General features: G+C 49.3%; 1 protein-coding gene across 1 annotated transcript in view; it reads left to right on the forward strand.

The window, feature by feature from the left end:
* The window catches only part of chd5 (chromodomain helicase DNA binding protein 5), a 60,713-nt gene extending 49,101 nt beyond the window's left edge, over positions 1–11,612 (forward strand). The window contains exons 26-40 of the mRNA XM_061257701.1: positions 1,118–1,204; positions 1,991–2,079; positions 2,657–2,790; positions 3,413–3,557; positions 4,045–4,204; positions 4,869–4,948; positions 5,211–5,349; positions 5,893–5,982; positions 6,397–6,546; positions 7,197–7,305; positions 7,420–7,552; positions 7,950–8,145; positions 9,330–9,493; positions 10,518–10,644; positions 11,262–11,612. Of these exons, the coding sequence (XP_061113685.1) occupies positions 1,118–1,204; positions 1,991–2,079; positions 2,657–2,790; positions 3,413–3,557; positions 4,045–4,204; positions 4,869–4,948; positions 5,211–5,349; positions 5,893–5,982; positions 6,397–6,546; positions 7,197–7,305; positions 7,420–7,552; positions 7,950–8,145; positions 9,330–9,493; positions 10,518–10,644; positions 11,262–11,389 (1,931 nt within the window). The 3' untranslated portion in view covers positions 11,390–11,612. The remainder of the gene's footprint in view (positions 1–1,117; positions 1,205–1,990; positions 2,080–2,656; positions 2,791–3,412; positions 3,558–4,044; positions 4,205–4,868; positions 4,949–5,210; positions 5,350–5,892; positions 5,983–6,396; positions 6,547–7,196; positions 7,306–7,419; positions 7,553–7,949; positions 8,146–9,329; positions 9,494–10,517; positions 10,645–11,261) is intronic.
* Positions 11,613–16,751: the final 5,139 nt, after the last annotated feature.

The raw sequence follows: 16,751 nt of genomic DNA on the forward strand, positions 1-16,751 counted from the left end.
CGCTCTAGGGAGTGTAATCTCCGGCCAAGAACTGACATCATTGGACGATAAGGCGGGAGAGAAAATCAGCAGTACCGCTGATCCCGAGGGCCAGATTTGAGTGTCTCTGCCGTACGCTATGTTCAGTCACGCTGCTGTGGACCTTTCCGAGCCTTTACGACGCTACGCTTAACACTGTAGCTCTCTGTGTTTAGCACAAGGCCCGGGGTCTGTGTTCAGAGGACCCTCTGCAACGGTGAGGACGTCTGGCATGCCGGAAACGTCCGGCCGGGTCTCGCCCCGTGTCAGGATATCGTAGAAGAAGGGAATGAGAGTGACTTTAAGTTTGAAGCTGAAGAAGTGAAAGTTGTTTTATTTTTAGGAGGTGCGAGCAGCTGACAAATACTTGTGAAGCGCTGTCAAAGGGAAGGAAAATTCAGAACACCGTGAGACCGTAAAGGGTTTCAGCGTGCAGCTAGCACTGTGAGGATATGACATACAGGGACCTGTGTGTGAAACGGGCGGTCAGCTGTGCTAAATGAATGCAGGGGCCTGTGTGCCTTTCTGACATGCCACTGATGTAACGTGATGTCACATTGACGTGGAGTGATGTAATTAACCGTGACCTGTTCCTGTAAATGCTCGGCGCCGTGTCTCCTGCACTAATTTAGCCTAGTTTTCCCGCTTAATTCTAATTAACCTGACCCTGAATCTAGGGCTCTGGGCCCCTGGCTTCCTAATCTATCTCTCTGTTCCAGGCTACATTTAGCGTTGCTCAGGTGACGTCTGAGAGCACGTTGATCTGACATACGCTTATTAACGGCTCACAACACAATACGCTGACAAAATCAAAACGGGTGCTAGCAACACTGCTCCAAGCAATGTCATATTCTCCAACAATAGCAACAGTGCAACAGTAGGCCTGATCGCCCCCAGTGTGCCAGACATGCTAACCGCTGCAAGGGCTCATGGGAGATGAGGGGTGCATGGGGTTGGGGGAGGGGGGCGGGGGGGGGTACGAGGGTCCCGCAGCGCAGTCAGGGGGGGGGTGGCAGGTAGAGGTAGGAGGGAGGGGGGTGGGGGGGGGTGGAAGTTGAAGCGAATGCACTGTGCTGTTTCTCTCTGGACCGTGGCTCAGAGTGGCAGGACGACCTTTCAGACAATCAGTCCGAGTACTCTGTGGGCTCTGAAGACGAGGACGAAGACTTCGAGGAGCGGCCTGAAGGTGGGTGTGCCGCGCTGGCGGGGCGGGGCGGGGCCGGGCGGGGCGGGGAGGGGCCGTAGTGTAGCGGTTAAGGTACATGACTGGGACCCGCAAGGTCGGTGGCTCGATCCCCGGTGTAGCCACAATAAGATCCGCACAGCCGTTGGGCCCTTGAGCAAGGCCCTTAACCCCGCATTGCTCCAGTGGAGGGCTGTCTCCTGCTTAGTCCCACTGTATGTCGCTCTGGATAAGAGCGTCTGCCAAATGCCATTAATGTAATGTAATGTAATGTAATGTGATGTAATGTTTGAGTTCTATCATTTCCGGTTCGGCCCCGGGGCGCAAGCAGAGAGAGAACCACATAATAGAGAGAGGTCCAACCTAGAGGCCAGATTGCCCCGTGCTTGAGTCTGCTTATGCAGATCTGCGCGCTGTTTTTACAATGGGTCCCTGTGGGAAGGTTTCTTAAGATGAGCTGTCGAGGCAAACTTTTTGACTCCTTATTGGGTTCACAGGAGTCGTTGGAGATTGTAAGGTAGTAAATAGAAGGTTTATTTGCTCATTGACATCGATAAAAAAGCTATTTATCTCGCAGTTGTTCACCATCGCACAGACGCAGTGTGTTGAAATTGAATGCTTAGCCTGCCTTTTCTCAGTGAGGAACATTGGACTTGCGTAACTACGCATGCTCCTGGCACTTCCCAGCCTCTCGTACAGCCAGGTTAAAGCAGGATAGGAGCTGGTAGTTGATATTGGCATCGTTGTTCCTTCACCATCTTTGGCGCGAGACTCACTCGTGTTCCGTAGGGGGGCGTCGGCAGTCCCGGAGACAGCTGCGCAGCGACCGTGACAAGCCCCTCCCACCCCTGCTGGCCCGCGTCGGGGGCAACATCGAGGTGAGTGTGTGTGTGTGTGTGTGTGTGTGTGTGTGTGTGTGTGAGTGAGTGAGCGAGCGAGCGAGCGAGTGTGTTGAACATTGTGTGAGCTCTGTGTCTGTATCTGTGTGTATCTGTGGGTGTGCGTATTGCTGATGGTTGTGTATGTGTGAGTGTGTGTATTGTTGACAGCTGTGTGTGTGTTTGTGTGTTTGTGTGTTTGTGTGTGTGTGTGTGTGTGTGTGTGAGTGTGTGTGTGTGTGTGTGTATGTATGTATGTGTGTGTGTGTGTGTGTGTATATAATGCTGACGGTTGTATATTTGTGTGTTTGTGTGTGTGTGTGTGTGTGTGTGTGTATGTGTGTGTGTGTGTGTGTATGTGTGTGTGTGTGTGTGTGTGTGTAATGCTGATGGTGTTGTGTGTGTGTGTGTGTGTATATAATGCTGACGGTTGTATATTTGTGTGTTTGTGTGCGTGTGTGTGTGTGTGTGTGTGTGTGTGTGTGTACAATGCTGATGGGGGTTGTATGTGTGTGTGTGTGTGTGTATGTGTGTGTGTGTGTGTGTGTGTGTGTGTGTGTGTGTGTGCGTGTACCAGGTGCTGGGGTTCAACGCCCGTCAGCGGAAGGCCTTCCTGAACGCCATCATGCGCTGGGGCATGCCCCCTCAGGACGCCTTCAACTCCCATTGGCTGGTGAGAGACCTGCGGGGGAAGAGCGAGAAGGAGTTCAGGTACGCCCCTGTCCAGGCCCCACGTGTGTGTGTGTCGGCCCTGCGCGTGTGTGTGTGTCGGCCCCGCGCGCGTGTGACACAGTGTGTACCCTGCACTCTCTACGTCCCCTCTGACGGCCTAGCGGCTAAGTTGCTCAACTGGGACCCAGAAGGTCGGTGGTTCCCCAGTGTAACCACTATAAAATAAGTTCAGCTGTTGGGCCTCAAGGCCCTTAACCCCACCATTTCACCAGGGAGATTGGAGATTGGCCCCTGCTTAGTCAAATCAGCTGTCAGTTGCTGTGGATAAGTGTGAGCTAAATAACTGTAATGTAAAGTAATGAAAGGACAGGGTGCAGCTGAAGAGATTCTGGACTCTTAGGGCAAAAACAGTGCCACACTAAGGATTCAAACTTGCAACCTCCTGTTTATAAGCCTGTTTCCGTAGTGCACCACGCTGTTGCTACGTCACAGTGATGTGAATTTCACTCCCAGCCTGTCGCACTGTGTGCCATCCTGCATTTTTCCAGGAAGTAGAGTTTGCCTGTTGCATGTTGGGAATTGTAGTTTTAACACAGGACTGGATTTGTCTGCGCGTGGCGTTTGTGAGAGGTGAAATGGCTCCCCCTGCTGGTCTCTGCAGGGCCTACGTCTCCCTCTTCATGCGGCACCTCTGTGAGCCGGGGGCCGACGGGGCGGAGACCTTCGCAGACGGCGTCCCGCGAGAGGGGCTGTCCCGCCAGCACGTGCTCACCCGAATCGGGGTCATGTCGCTCGTCCGCAAGAAGGTACCCCGCACGTCCCTCCCGCATCCTGTGAAAGAGCGCTGCTTCGAAAACTACACACAGCCCTCTGTGTTTACTGCATACAGCAGTGGTTCCTCTCGCCTGGTCCTGGAGAGCCGCAGGGTGCGCTGGCTTTCATTGTTGCTCAGCGCTTAACTGATCAATTGAAGCAGTCGATTACGCTGTTAATTCACCTCACCTGGTTTCTTGGGTCTGAATTGGTTGCTGCTATTGAGGCAAAAACAAAAGCCGGCACATCCTATGACTCTCCGAGACCAGGGGTGAGGACCACTGGCATGCAGGCTAATGAAAAGAAATTCAATCTGTAAAAATGTGTAAAAAAAATGTACCTCTTTACCTAAAATTTAATGTTTTTTCCTTTTTGTCTCCGTCTGTTGTTCTGTCTTTGTGTCTGTCTTTGTCTCTCTCTGTCTGTGTGTTTGTGGTTCTGCCTGTTTGGCTGTGTGTCTGTGGTTCTGTCTGTGTGCAGGTACAGGAGTTTGAGCTGGTGAATGGGAAGTACAGTAACCCTGGCGTGGTCCCGGAGGGACTGGAGCTGAAGAAGCTGACGGAGAGTTTGTCCTCTGACCCCAACACCCCTGTCCCAGCCAGTCCTGCTGTCACTCAGCCAGGGACCCCAGTGCCCCCAGGTGAGAGCGCGCCGCGCTAGTGCAATGCGCTAACTCTGTACTGTAGAGCACTAGCAATGCGCTAACTGTACTGTAGAGCATTAGCATTCCGCTAACTCTGTACTGTCGAGCATTAGCATTCTGCTAACTGTGTACTGTAGAGCATTAGCATTCCGCTAACTCTGCACTGTAGAGCATTAGCATTCCGCTAACTCTGTACTGTAGAGCATTAGCATTCCGCTAACTCTGTACTGTAGAGCATTAGCAGATACTAACTCTGTACTGTAGAACATTAGCATTCCTCTAACCCTGTACAGTAGCATTCCGCTAACTCTGCACTGTAGAGCATTAGCATTCCGCTAACTCTGTACTGTAGAGCATTAGCATTCCGCTAACTCTGTACTGTAGCGCATTAGCAGATGCTAATTCTGTACTGTAGAGCTTTAGCCTTCCACTTTATACTGTAGAACAGTTCAGTGTTCTCACTCTGTACTGAAGAACATTGCTATGTGCTAACTCTGTAGGCTACTGTAGAACAGTGCTGTGTGCTAACTCTATACTCTGTACAGAGCAGTGCCGTACACTAATTTGGTACTTTACGACAGTGCCACGTCTGCAGTCAGTCTAACAGCACTGTGTAGTGGGACTGGACACACTGAGGTATGTGTAATGTTATTTTGTGCAGATAAGATGGACGCCGTCTCCGGGCCCTCAGAAGACAAAGACCCAGCAGAGCAGGACAGCAAGAAGCCCCCTGAACCTGAGGTGTGTGGCCTGTCCACCCCCTCTCTCTGTTCCTCACTCCCTCTCTCTCCTCCTTCACTGTCACTCTCTCTTCCTCTCCCTGCCTCTCTCCATCTTTCTCTGATCTCCTGTGTCCCTTCCTCTTTCTCTCTTTCTCCTTCCCTCTCTATCTCTGTCTCCCTCTTTCTGCCTCTCTGTCTCTTACTCTGTCCCTCTCTGTGTCTCCTCTCTCTCTCTCTCTCATTCACTCACTCTCCCCTTCTCTCCCTCCCTCCCTCCGCAGGCTCCCTGCAGTATGGAGTCGTCCCCGGTGGGGGAGAAGCTCCCTGACGGTGTGGAGGGGAAGGAGGGAGCCCCAGAGGAGAGGCAGGCAGAGGAGTCTGATAAGGCTGAAACAGCCAGCGAGCAGCCTACGCCCAAAGGTGAGCCTTAGGGCCTGATTTCACCTGACCCACCAACACCACGGCCTGGGATTGGCTGCATCCAGAGCTGAGCTCTCTCTGATTGGGTGGCTTGGCTGGTGCTAGTACATGTTTATGTTTAACTCTGGGCTCTGGAGAGGAACTTCTCAAAGATGGGTCATGGCTTTAAAGGCCCACATTAATTTTTGTCGGGTTTTTGAGCTTTTAATATAATCCTTTCAATTTGTGTTCCATACTGATCCAAGTCAAGTAATTTAGTTAGAACTATTTTTCTGTGCTGCTTGTAAAATGTTTTCCCACATGACGTATATATTCTTGCATAATTACCAGATGACTTTGCTAAATTTTAACGCAGAGAGCTGACCACAGGAGGTGGAGGGGGAGTGGGGGCGGGGTGAGGGACTTTTCAACAAACCTACGTCACTGCTCTTTGTGAACGTTTTATGGGAGTTTTAGACACTAAAACCTGGAAGAGAATGCTGATGTGTGTGGGCCTTAGACACAGTTCTCTCTAACGGTGTACCTGTGCGTTGTGGTCCCCAGGGGAGACGGGCGCAGAGACGGAGAGAGTCCCAGAGAAGGAGGAGAGAACTCCCACTCCTGTGAAAACAGAGGAGAAGGAGCCCAACCCAGGTCAGTACGGACATGAGAAAGAAGGAATGGGGTCAGGCTCTGACCACTGTGAAAGAGAGAGTTACACTTTGACCAGGATGAATAAAAAATCCTTCACAACGCTGCTAGTGGGCCTCGAGTAGTAACACTTAGTTCTTGTGGATGTATTCATGTGGATGTATTCATATACAATATATTCAATGTATATACTACTTCATGAATATTAATAATAGGTATGTGTTCCTTTCTTGGCTCAGTATTCTCATCTTAAATTATTTACAAATAGTATTTAACACACTTTGAATAATTACTTTCTGATATGGCGGTAGTTGTTCATTATTTTTAAAAGAATAGTTTGACCCAGCATATTTGTGTGTAACTCAGTTCCAGTACAGTAATATAATTATAATTTGTGGAGTCTTGTGTTCCCCACAGTGCCTGCTGAGGACACGAAGGGCGAGGACATTCCTGACAGCCAGCTGAACGGAGATAAAGAAACAAGGGATGACTTGGAGGAGGGCAGGAAGGATGACAAGAACAGCAAGATGAAGTTCATGTTCAACATCGCCGATGGCGGGTTCACAGGTGAGAGAGGACTGCTGCACCTGAACACCTGGGCTCTGAGTGCAGGGGGGTGTACACCTGAGACTAACTGTGTGGGTGTATACACCTGAGACTAACTGTGTGTGGGTGTATGGGGGGGGGGGGGGACACCTGAGACTCACTGTGTGTGGGTGTATGGGGGGGGGGGACACCTGAGACTCACTGTGTGTGGGTGTATGGGGGGGGGGGGGGGGGTGTACACCTGAGACTGTGTGTGGGTGTATGGGGGCGGCTCTACACCTGCGCAGGTAAGACTAGCTCTGTGGTTGTGGGCGGGGGGGTTGGTCTGTACACTTGCACATGGGTGAAACTAGCTGTCTGTGTGTGTGTTTCGTTGTATTCACAGAGCTCCACACCCCGGTTCTGACTCATTTTCACACAGCTCCAAACACTAGTTCTAACTCATTTTGCTATATTCACAGAGCTCCAAACACTAGTTATGACTCATTTTGTTGTATTCACAGAGCTCTAAACATTAGTTCTGACTCATTTTGCTGTATTCACAGAGCTCCAAACACTAGTTCTGCCTCGTTTTGCTGTATTCACAGAGCTCTAAACATTAGTTCTGACTCGTTTTGCTGTATTCACAGAGCTCCAAACACTAGTTCTGACTGGTTTCGCTGTGTTCACAGAGCTCCACACCCTGTGGCAGAACGAGGAGCGAGCAGCCGTGACCTCGGGGAAGATGCACGACATCTGGCACCGTCGCCACGACTACTGGCTCCTGGCCGGCATCGTCACGTATCCTTTTATCGCCCCATGTGGGGCGTCGGTTGGTCGCGGTCCCGCTTTTTAAACCTCTCTCTGAAGGGTCCCCACCCGGTCATTGTCCTTGACCCGGTCGCCCCCCTCCAGGCACGGTTACGCCCGCTGGCAGGACATCCAGAACGACCCGCGCTACACCATCCTGAACGAGCCCTTCAAGAGCGAGGTGCACAAGGGCAACTACCTGGAGATGAAGAACAAGTTCCTGGCTCGCCGCTTCAAGGTCCGTGAGACTGGCAGGAGTGAGGGATGAGCGTGCAGTGGGTCAGTGGGGATTTTAGAGGGTGTTCAAAAGTCAGAGGATCTTTTTTTTAGAGTGGAGAGGTTACAGATAAAGGGTGGCATGGGAAGGATAGGAATTGGAAATGTCATATGTTCATCTACTTCTTCTCTCTTCCTCCTTCTCCCTCTCTTTCTCTGCTTATATTTCCTCCCTTTTTTCAATGGTCCTCCCTTTCACATCTCCTCATCTCCCTACCTCTCCCTCTGTCCCTCTCTCCCCCTCTCTCCCTCCATCCCCCTCTCTATTTCTCTTTCTTCCTCCCTGTTTCTCTCCTTCGCTCCCTCTCTCCCTCCCTCTCTCTCTCTCTCTCCCTCTCTCCCTCCCTCTGTACCCGTAGCTGTTGGAGCAGGCTCTGGTGATAGAGGAGCAGTTGAGGCGGGCGGCGTATCTGAACATGAGCCAGGACCCCAGCCACCCCGCCATGGCGCTGAACGCCCGCTTCGCGGAGGTGGAGTGCCTGGCCGAGTCGCACCAGCACCTCTCCAAGGAGTCGCTCGCCGGGAACAAACCCGCCAACGCAGTGCTGCACAAAGGTCTGGCTCCAATAACTGCACTTGCACAGCGCCTTTCACTAGGGAACACATACACAAGATTCAAAAATGATATATATATTTTTTTTATTGTTAACATTTATTTATACAGGGTAGGTTGACTGAGCGTGCATGCTCTCTTGCAGCAACGCTCTGTTAATGCCCCCCCCCCCCCCCCCCGCCCAGTAGCCTAATGTCCTTTAGAGCTGCAGTTACATTGCAGACGTTATATTACGCTTATTTAGCTGATGCTTTTATCCAAATCGACTTGCGGTTCATTAGACGAAGCGGGACAATCCCCCCCCTGGGGTTATGTCATGACTCCAACATTTTCACTGATCTTACTGTGGCGACTCTGGGGCTGGAACCGCCAACCCTCCAGGTCCCACTCATGCACCTCAGCCACGAGGCTACGGGCTGCCCCAAACAAAAACACAAAAAGAAAAAAGGACAACCTAAGACAGGTGTGAGGTGTTGCTGTAGCTCGTGTCAGACAAGTGGACCGTGTTGCAGTGAGTGTTTGTGTCTGTGCTAATGCTAATGCTAATGCTAATTCTTCGCGCACGGGTGCTGTTGCAGTGAGTGTTTGTGCTAATGCTAATTCAGTGAGGGTTTGTGCTAATGCTAACTCACCCCGCCGGGTGCTGTTGCAGTGAGAGTTTGTGCTAATGCTAATTCTCCGCGCTCGGGTGCTGTTGCAGTGAGTGTTTGTGCTATTGCTAATTCTCCGCGCCCGGGTGCTGTTGCAGTGAGTGTTTGTGCTAATGCTAATTCTCCGTGCCCGGGTGCTGTTGCAGTGAGTGTTTGTGTTAATACTAACTCACCCCGCCCGGGTGCTGTTGCAGTGAGTGTTTGTGCTAATGCTAATTCAGTGAGTGTTTGTGCTAATGCTAACTCGCCCCACCCGGGTGCTGTTGCAGTGAGTGTTTGTGCTAATGCTAATTCTCTGCGCCCGGGTGCTGTTGCAGTGAGTGTTTGTGCTAATGCTAATTCTCCGCGCCCGGGTGCTGTTGCAGTGAGTGTTTGTGCTAATGCTAATTCAGTGAGTGTTTGTGCTAATGCTAATTCTCTGCGCCCGGGTGCTGTTGCAGTGAGTGTTTGTGCTAATGCTAATTCTCTGCGCCCGGGTGCTGTGGCAGTGAGTATTTGTGCTAATGCTAATTCTCGGCGCCCGGGTGCTGTTGCAGTGCTGAACCAGCTGGAGGAGCTGCTGAGCGACATGAAGGCGGACGTGACGCGGCTGCCCTCCATGCTGTCGCGGATCCCGCCGGTCGCCGCGCGGCTGCAGATGTCCGAGCGCAGCATCCTGAGCCGCCTGACCAACCGCGGCAACGAGCCGCCGCCCCAGCAGGTCTGTCTCCACGGCGACCGCCACTTCCTGCTGCGCCACGCGGCTCCTTCCTGCCGCACCATACAGCTCCTTCGCGGAAATTGAAAATTGAGCTGGCCAAGCTGGTCACTAAGCTGGTTTAGCTGGATATGAGCTGGTCAACCAGCATGGTCAAGCTAGTCATAATGCTGGTCTAGCTGGGTGTGGCACTGTGATTAGCCTTAGACCGTAATGGCACTTATGTATAGATATCGTTACTTGTATAGGTATTGTTGTTTTTATTGGCTGTTGTTGTATTCTAGCTGCCAACAGTGGTATGCTAGTTTGAAAGCTGATTGTACTCTTCAAGGGTTCTGAATTTCTGTATGTTTACACTAGGACTCGGAACTGTACTGTCCTCTCAGGTCTACTTTTGCACTTGTTCTTGTGATTGATTTGCACTTTGTTGTACGTCGCTCTGGATAAGAGCATCTGCTAAATGCCACGTAATGTAATGCAATGGGTATGGATCTGGTCAACCAGCTAGTGCTAGTGCTGTTTCAAAACATAGTTTGAGCTGGGAAAACCATGTCACGCTGGGAGCTGGTCTGAACTGGTCAACCAGCTACCAGCTGTTTCAAAACAAGCAGCAGAGGGGTTTGATCTTACAGTTTCAGTAGCATTGGTATGAACCAGTATGAAGCTTTTAACTTCTGAAAACTGTTCAGATGTTATAGCGATGTTATACTATCAGATGTACTATCTGAGAGAAATGTGTTTGTGTGTGTGTGTGTGTGTGTTTCTATGTGTATGCATTCAGGTTGTACATCCAAGTGAGATGAAGTAAGTGGAAGTGTGGTTAGTGCTTACTGGGAGGCTGTAGGTTGGATTCCCAGGTGGAACACCTTGCTGCTGTACCCTTGAGCCAGGTTGTTAACCCGAGCTGCTTCAGTGAGCTGCTGTAGATGGTTTCTGTGGAGTGTGCTGAGTGGCTGAAGTGTGTGTTTGAGGCAGGGAGAGTTTAGACGAGGCTCTGGGTTTTAATGAAAGCTCGTTGTTGCTCCAGCCGTTCCCCCAGGGCTCGTTCGGCTGCTCCCAGATGTACAGCAGCGGTTTCGGGGGCGGCTTCCGTGGACCGGGGGGCGGGAGCATCGTCAACTACAGCCAGATGCCCCTGGGACCCTACATCAGCGGTGAGAGGGGCAAAATGCCCCCTTATTCCTGTCTTACCCTCCCTGCTGTGTGTGTGTGTTCTGTGCCCCTGTCTCATCCTGCCTGCTGTGTGTCGGTTCTGTGCCTCTTTCCCTGTCGAGTCCTGCCTGCTGTGTGTGTGTTCTGTGCCCCTTTCCTTGCTGTGTGTGTTCGGTGATTGCCATAAGGCCTGTCCACACCAAGAACTATAGCCATAGCTATATAACTATAAAAATAATGGCAGAGTCCACACTACTATGACTATGAGTATAACACCAACGACAGTGACAGCCGATATCGTTGGGATCATTTTCAGAGCAACGCTTTTCCAGCTGCATGAACGATAAAAAACACTTGACAGCCAATCAAAATCCAGCCGAATTTACAGGGTGTCATGTAACCGATTGATGTAGCCGAGAGACTTATTTCAGAACGTTCTCGTTCATCGGTGTGGATGCCCACATCGCTATCATTATAGTTACAGTGAAATTATAGCGACAGTATAGCTGTAGTTATTGGTGTGGACGGGCTCTTAGCCAGCCTGCTGTGTCTGTTCTGTGACGAATGCTGTTTTGCACGCACACTTCAGTACACTTCTCTCCGTTCCGATTCCTCCCAGTTTCCACGAACGGCCCCCCTCCCCCGTCAAGCCACCTGGACCTGAAGTCCGCCGACCCGCTGAAGGAGCTCACCGCCAGCGAACTGAAGGGCGGGAAGGCCTCTGATGTCATCTGTATCGAGGACTAGACCCCGTCCGCCCCAAACCCCAACCCCAACCAACGTTGAACTGGAACCGAACTGGAATTTATTAATATTACGAATATGTATGTATATATATCTTATCGACTGTAATTTCACCCCCACCCCTGTCCCTCTCTCTCTCTCTCTCTCTCGGGGAGGAACCGTGGGGGGGGGGGGGGGGTCTGTACATAGGCTTCATACAGTGCAGTGTGTGTGGGTGTTTGCTTTGAGCTGCGGGTTTGGGGGGGTCGGGGGGTGTGTTGGGGGTGGTGGGGGGGGGGGGTCAGGGCGTGGGTTAGCTCACAGGCTGGACTGACCTTGGAGTGGAAAGAGAGAGAGAGAGAGACAGAGAGAGAGAGAGAGAGAGAGACAGAGAGAAAAGAGGGTGGTCACACTGTCCGATTGGCAGTGGAAGAGGCATGGAATTCCCCTTTCTCACAAGCAGCCGTTAAGGACCGGCGTTTTTATTTTTATTTTTTTTCGTTGTTGCCGTCATCGGCCGTGATGTCTGCCGCGAGGGTGCCGTGCTTCGACAGGAACACAGCCAAGCCCATCGAGGCTTTGTCCTCCTCCCCGCTGGCCAGCGAATCACGGAACTCCACACTGCTGAGGCTCTCCTCCTCCTCTCCGCTGGCCAGCGAATCACGGAACTCCACACTGCTGAGGCTGTCCTCCTCCTCTCCGCTGGCCAGCGAATCACGGAACTCCACACTGCTGAGGCTCTCCTCCTCCCCGCTGGCCAGCGAATCGCGGAACTCCGCACTGCTGAGGACGCTGGGAAGGGACTGTGCTGACACCACCCCCATAATCAGCGGAGCAGCGGATTGGTCCGCCTCCGTCCTCTCTATTTCAACAGCGCTGACGCTTAAAAGCAGAGCATCATGGGAAACGGAGTCCGCTGGCTGGGAGTGCAGTGAGTATGCACCCTATGTGTATTTTTTATTTTTTACATTGCAATTTTATGTCCAATCAGTATACTGGAATTGAAGGCGTTGTGAGATTGCCCTCCAGTGGACGCATGAGGAAGCACACGTTCCCTTGTGCAGGAGTCACGGGCAACATTGATACATTCCTTCTTTTGCGTCTGCTTCTCCATAAACGCACAGGCCCGATGCTGTATGTAGGCACTGCGCTGATAGGAGCTCTTACATGTGCATATTTGCAGAGACTGCACTTTATTTAGCATTGTTTACTGAATTAGACTAAATGAATGACTCAATGTACAAATAAAATAAGAAGAATTGCGGGGGGGGAAAGGGTTTGGAGAAGTAGCGAGGGACCTTGTAAAAAAAAGAAATGTACCTTTTTCTCAAAGCCCGTTGCGGTGCTACGGTCGAGAGTGTTTGTGGCCGATACCTTGCGCATTTGTAATGCCTCTCCCGTTCCATTCATTAATCCTCATTAATACTCCCCGAACTAAGCTACAGAGTTGGTCTGCAGAAGGGTTTCCCTCTTTCAATATGATTTTAAAACGAGTGTGGAGATGGAAAAGCTGCTAATTTTCTGTTGCTAAACCGCTGGATTCTGCTCTACGGAGAGCTGAGAATATCAGTAGCAAAATGTCTGCTGGCTCTAGTATTACACTAGTATTACACACCTTTCGTGACTAAATATGCTATAATACACTACCATACCTTTACTGACAAAATAGGTATAATGCTGAAATGTATAAATACCAAAACCTGAAGTTCTGATGTTGATATGGTAAAGGTTATCATGTTTTTCGACCGTCTGTCTGTTTGAAGAGAATGTTTGTCCCTGAGATGGACAGGTAGATGAGAGTTGGTGACCAAATGTGTCCTTAAATCGGAGAAATCATGTCACATGCTACTTAGTGGTAGAGGCAGAATCCCTTTTTCGTTGCCATGGAAAGGTTCTTTTTGGATTGAACCAAACGGGACCTTTTCCGTTATAGAATGTTGATGAACAATTCTGCGTGAAAGCACAATGTGTGCGAAGTGAATGCTGGCGACTTGGTAAAAACACGACAGTTTAGGAAAACGCTTTAACATGAAGTTTATCCGACGCAGTCCAGCACTCACTGAAAGATGTAGTATTAATTATCTCAGAATGCAGTTCTCTCATAACCCAGGATCCTTGCATAGGAGAATGTTTTCCAGGGCCAGTTCGCTTCAGTGTCCTCACATCGGCTCATAGCTAACTGTGGGACACTGCCTTGTACTGTTTTTATGTTTGTATATAAAATTGTGAATTAAGGCAAGCTATATTGTGTAATTTGACGGGAAATCATGCATATTTCCCGAGTTTCAGTGTTTCTTAGCCCAGATCCTTGTGGGCTGCGTTATTCAACCGGGTTATTATGTTTTTGGGCTAGGCTAGCCCCCGCCCGCTAATGGAGTTTTAGAGAGATTAAAAGCAGCAGGAAAGCACCGAGTTGCAGACCTCACGATCCTCCAGTTGTGCCGTCTTTGCACTGTGGTCATGACAACGCGATGTGTCAGACCAGTGTGGCGGAGAAGTAAGGCTGTAATCTCATTGGTTGAAAGCCAATGCGAGCGTTCTGTAATGTCTGTTTTCTGTGACCTTATGGGATAGGGGTCAAACATCTTGACAACGGTGTTACCTGCTGATTCTGCAGAGTTTTGTGTGTTCTGTCAATGAAATGTGAAAAGCCCTCATATCATGGTCAAATTGAATTTACCCATTACTGAAATGTTCTGGGATTGTTATTTACGTTTCTTGAATGTATGCGTTTGATTGTATCACTCCAGTCATCTCACCCACAGTTTGGTTTCCCTTCATTTGTTTTCCCAAAGACTTGGATACTGCGAGTTAAAGGTTCTTGTTCTTGTTTTCTGGTGCAGTAATTCTGTAAAACGTTGATGTGTAACTGAAAAAACTAACGAAAACAATGGCTGAACAGTTCATGTCCTGTTCTCGGACACTAAGTGTTGAACTGAAAAGGAATACACAAATGCAGACCAATCGTCAGGAAACATCGCGTACCCGATAACAATTGTATTTTTTTTGTTTTTGCAAGCCGACACTCTGAAGTCAGTCATAATCACTCGAAGGCACTTTCTCTCGTAACATCGTGGGGTAAATACCGCAGAGGACCGCTGAAGTGCCAGACTTCACCGTTACGTCTTAGTGTCCTCCTTACAGTGTGTACAGGAGTGCAGCGGTGCACAGAATGTATGCACTTGTAAAGCACTTTATCTAAAGGCCATGGCTGTCACACACGTCCTGATTGGATGTGCCCGTCGTCGCGACAACAGCAAATATCGACCCTCTTAAGATCGAGATCCCACGTGTGGCATGAATCCGCAAGATCCTGCCCCCCCCCCCCCCCCCTCAAAACCTAGTTTTAAAGGTACTACTCTGTGTCATGGTAGTATATTACAACTCTATATATTAGTTTGCGTTTATGTGCAACTGGAGACTCGTCTCACAGCTAGACGTCTTTTAAAAAAAGGTATTTAAAGTGCCCAAGATTAAAGAATTCTGCGATTTGTTGAAAATGTTAACGTGGAGGATTAAAAATCAGAAATCAGGGCCCGAATAAGACTGGGTCCACACTACTAGAAATTGACGGTTCACAACAAAAACGACCGGTGTTTTGACACAGAGTAGTTCCTTTTGGATCCCTGGTGGTTTAAACCAGCAACCCCCCCCCCTCCCCCTCCTCCAAGCAAGGAACTTTGAAAATGACGCAATGCAATCAAACTGAAGCCCGTTGAACAGAGTGTTGCACTGATAAGCAGTGTTAAGTTTGTGTATGAATAACAGAGGAAGGCTTCAGTCTAATTCTACATATATTATGAATGGCAAAGGCTTTAAAAGCTACCAAAAGATCCTGGCCAAGGCTAACTTTTTTTGTAGAAATGTAAACATGGCATGTAAAAATGTGTTGTATGAAAGTTCATAGTGGGGGGAAAAAAAATAAAGTGAAATTAACGAGCATTAATGTTCAGACGCAGAGTTACAGTTACGAGTGTTTGCTCGAGAGCAAAGGTAAGGAAAATGTGAACATGGTCAAATTTTACTTTGTATTCTGTGTATTTGTTTAGTGTGTTTTAATAAATCCTCTGGCTAAGAAACAAGCGTTACGTCGTACTTGTCATGGTAAAATGGAGTCACTTTCGTAACCGCCAGCCATCACAATCACTTTTTTGAAGAAACGGAATGGCTACCGTTTTGCTACTTTTGGTACCGTGATGCTACCATTAATGAGAAACTGAATTGCAGCAGTTAGGTCCCCTCTCCACCATGACCATTTTCCACTCAGACAAAAAAGAACACCCAACACAAAAATCTTTTGTGAAATTTTATTTAACATTTCCATGGAAAAAACAAAAACTGTTTTTTAAAAAAAAAGAATGCATAAACCCAGAACAAGAAACAGGCTAACTGACCCCACAGGACGCACACCGCCAATACAAACTCATAATGGATGCAGGGACACGAGTTCACTCAGAAACTCCGCTATGTTTAATTAACGTTTCTTTAATAAAAAATAGGAGAAAAAAAAAAAAAAAATCGGCTCCACACAATTTGGTCTTGAACACAAATACAGTTGTGCCTCCGCTGGGAAATGAACGAATACAAAGAGCAGGACACACTGAACATAAGAGGGAATGTAACAGGTTTGGCAGGGCTGGACAGACCGTTAGATACAGGTCTCCTGCGTCAGCCCGTTTTACAGTTTGTCTACAGCCACTGCAAGTGCTACTGGATTCACCGTGAGCGCTTTTTTGTCGTTGTTCACCACTACCAGTACTAGTGGAATGAACAAAGTAAAAAAAAAAAAAGAAAAGAAAAAAGAAAAGGCTTAAATTAGATGAACACAGTTCAGGTCAAACCGCGGTGAACGAGGGGTTTTCGCAGGTCCTCGTCACGCACCGCTCGTGCAGGACGAAGCGGGCACTCCGGACGTACACACAGTTACATAAAACACGCGTTAAGATTACACACAAATAACAAGTTTACTTGATCATTTTCTCTGTAACGACGAACCACCGCCGTATCCGCAAAACACACACACACACACACACACACACACACACACACACACACACACACACACACACACACACAGAAAAAAAAAAAGGCACAGAAATGATTGGGCTGTTTTGAGCCGCTGTGCCCCCCCCGCTGAAGATTCCCAGTGACCCAGACTGTATCGACATGCTGTAGCACCAACAAAATGGAGATGGATCAAATTTACATGATCAAAAAACCACAAAAAAAGGAATAAAAAGGCCGAACGTAAATACAGAGGATGGGAGTCCTGGGCCGGAGCCTTCAGGAGTGGGAGGCGTTCCTGGGAATGTGTCTGTTTGGGGAGGGGGAGGGGGAGGGGTCGCGTACTCGGAAGAACCTGCAACTGGAGCATCCATGACCAGAC

The sequence above is a fragment of the Conger conger genome, chromosome 10 (assembly GCF_963514075.1).
Source record: "Conger conger chromosome 10, fConCon1.1, whole genome shotgun sequence".
Taxonomy (NCBI): Eukaryota; Metazoa; Chordata; class Actinopteri; order Anguilliformes; family Congridae; genus Conger; species Conger conger.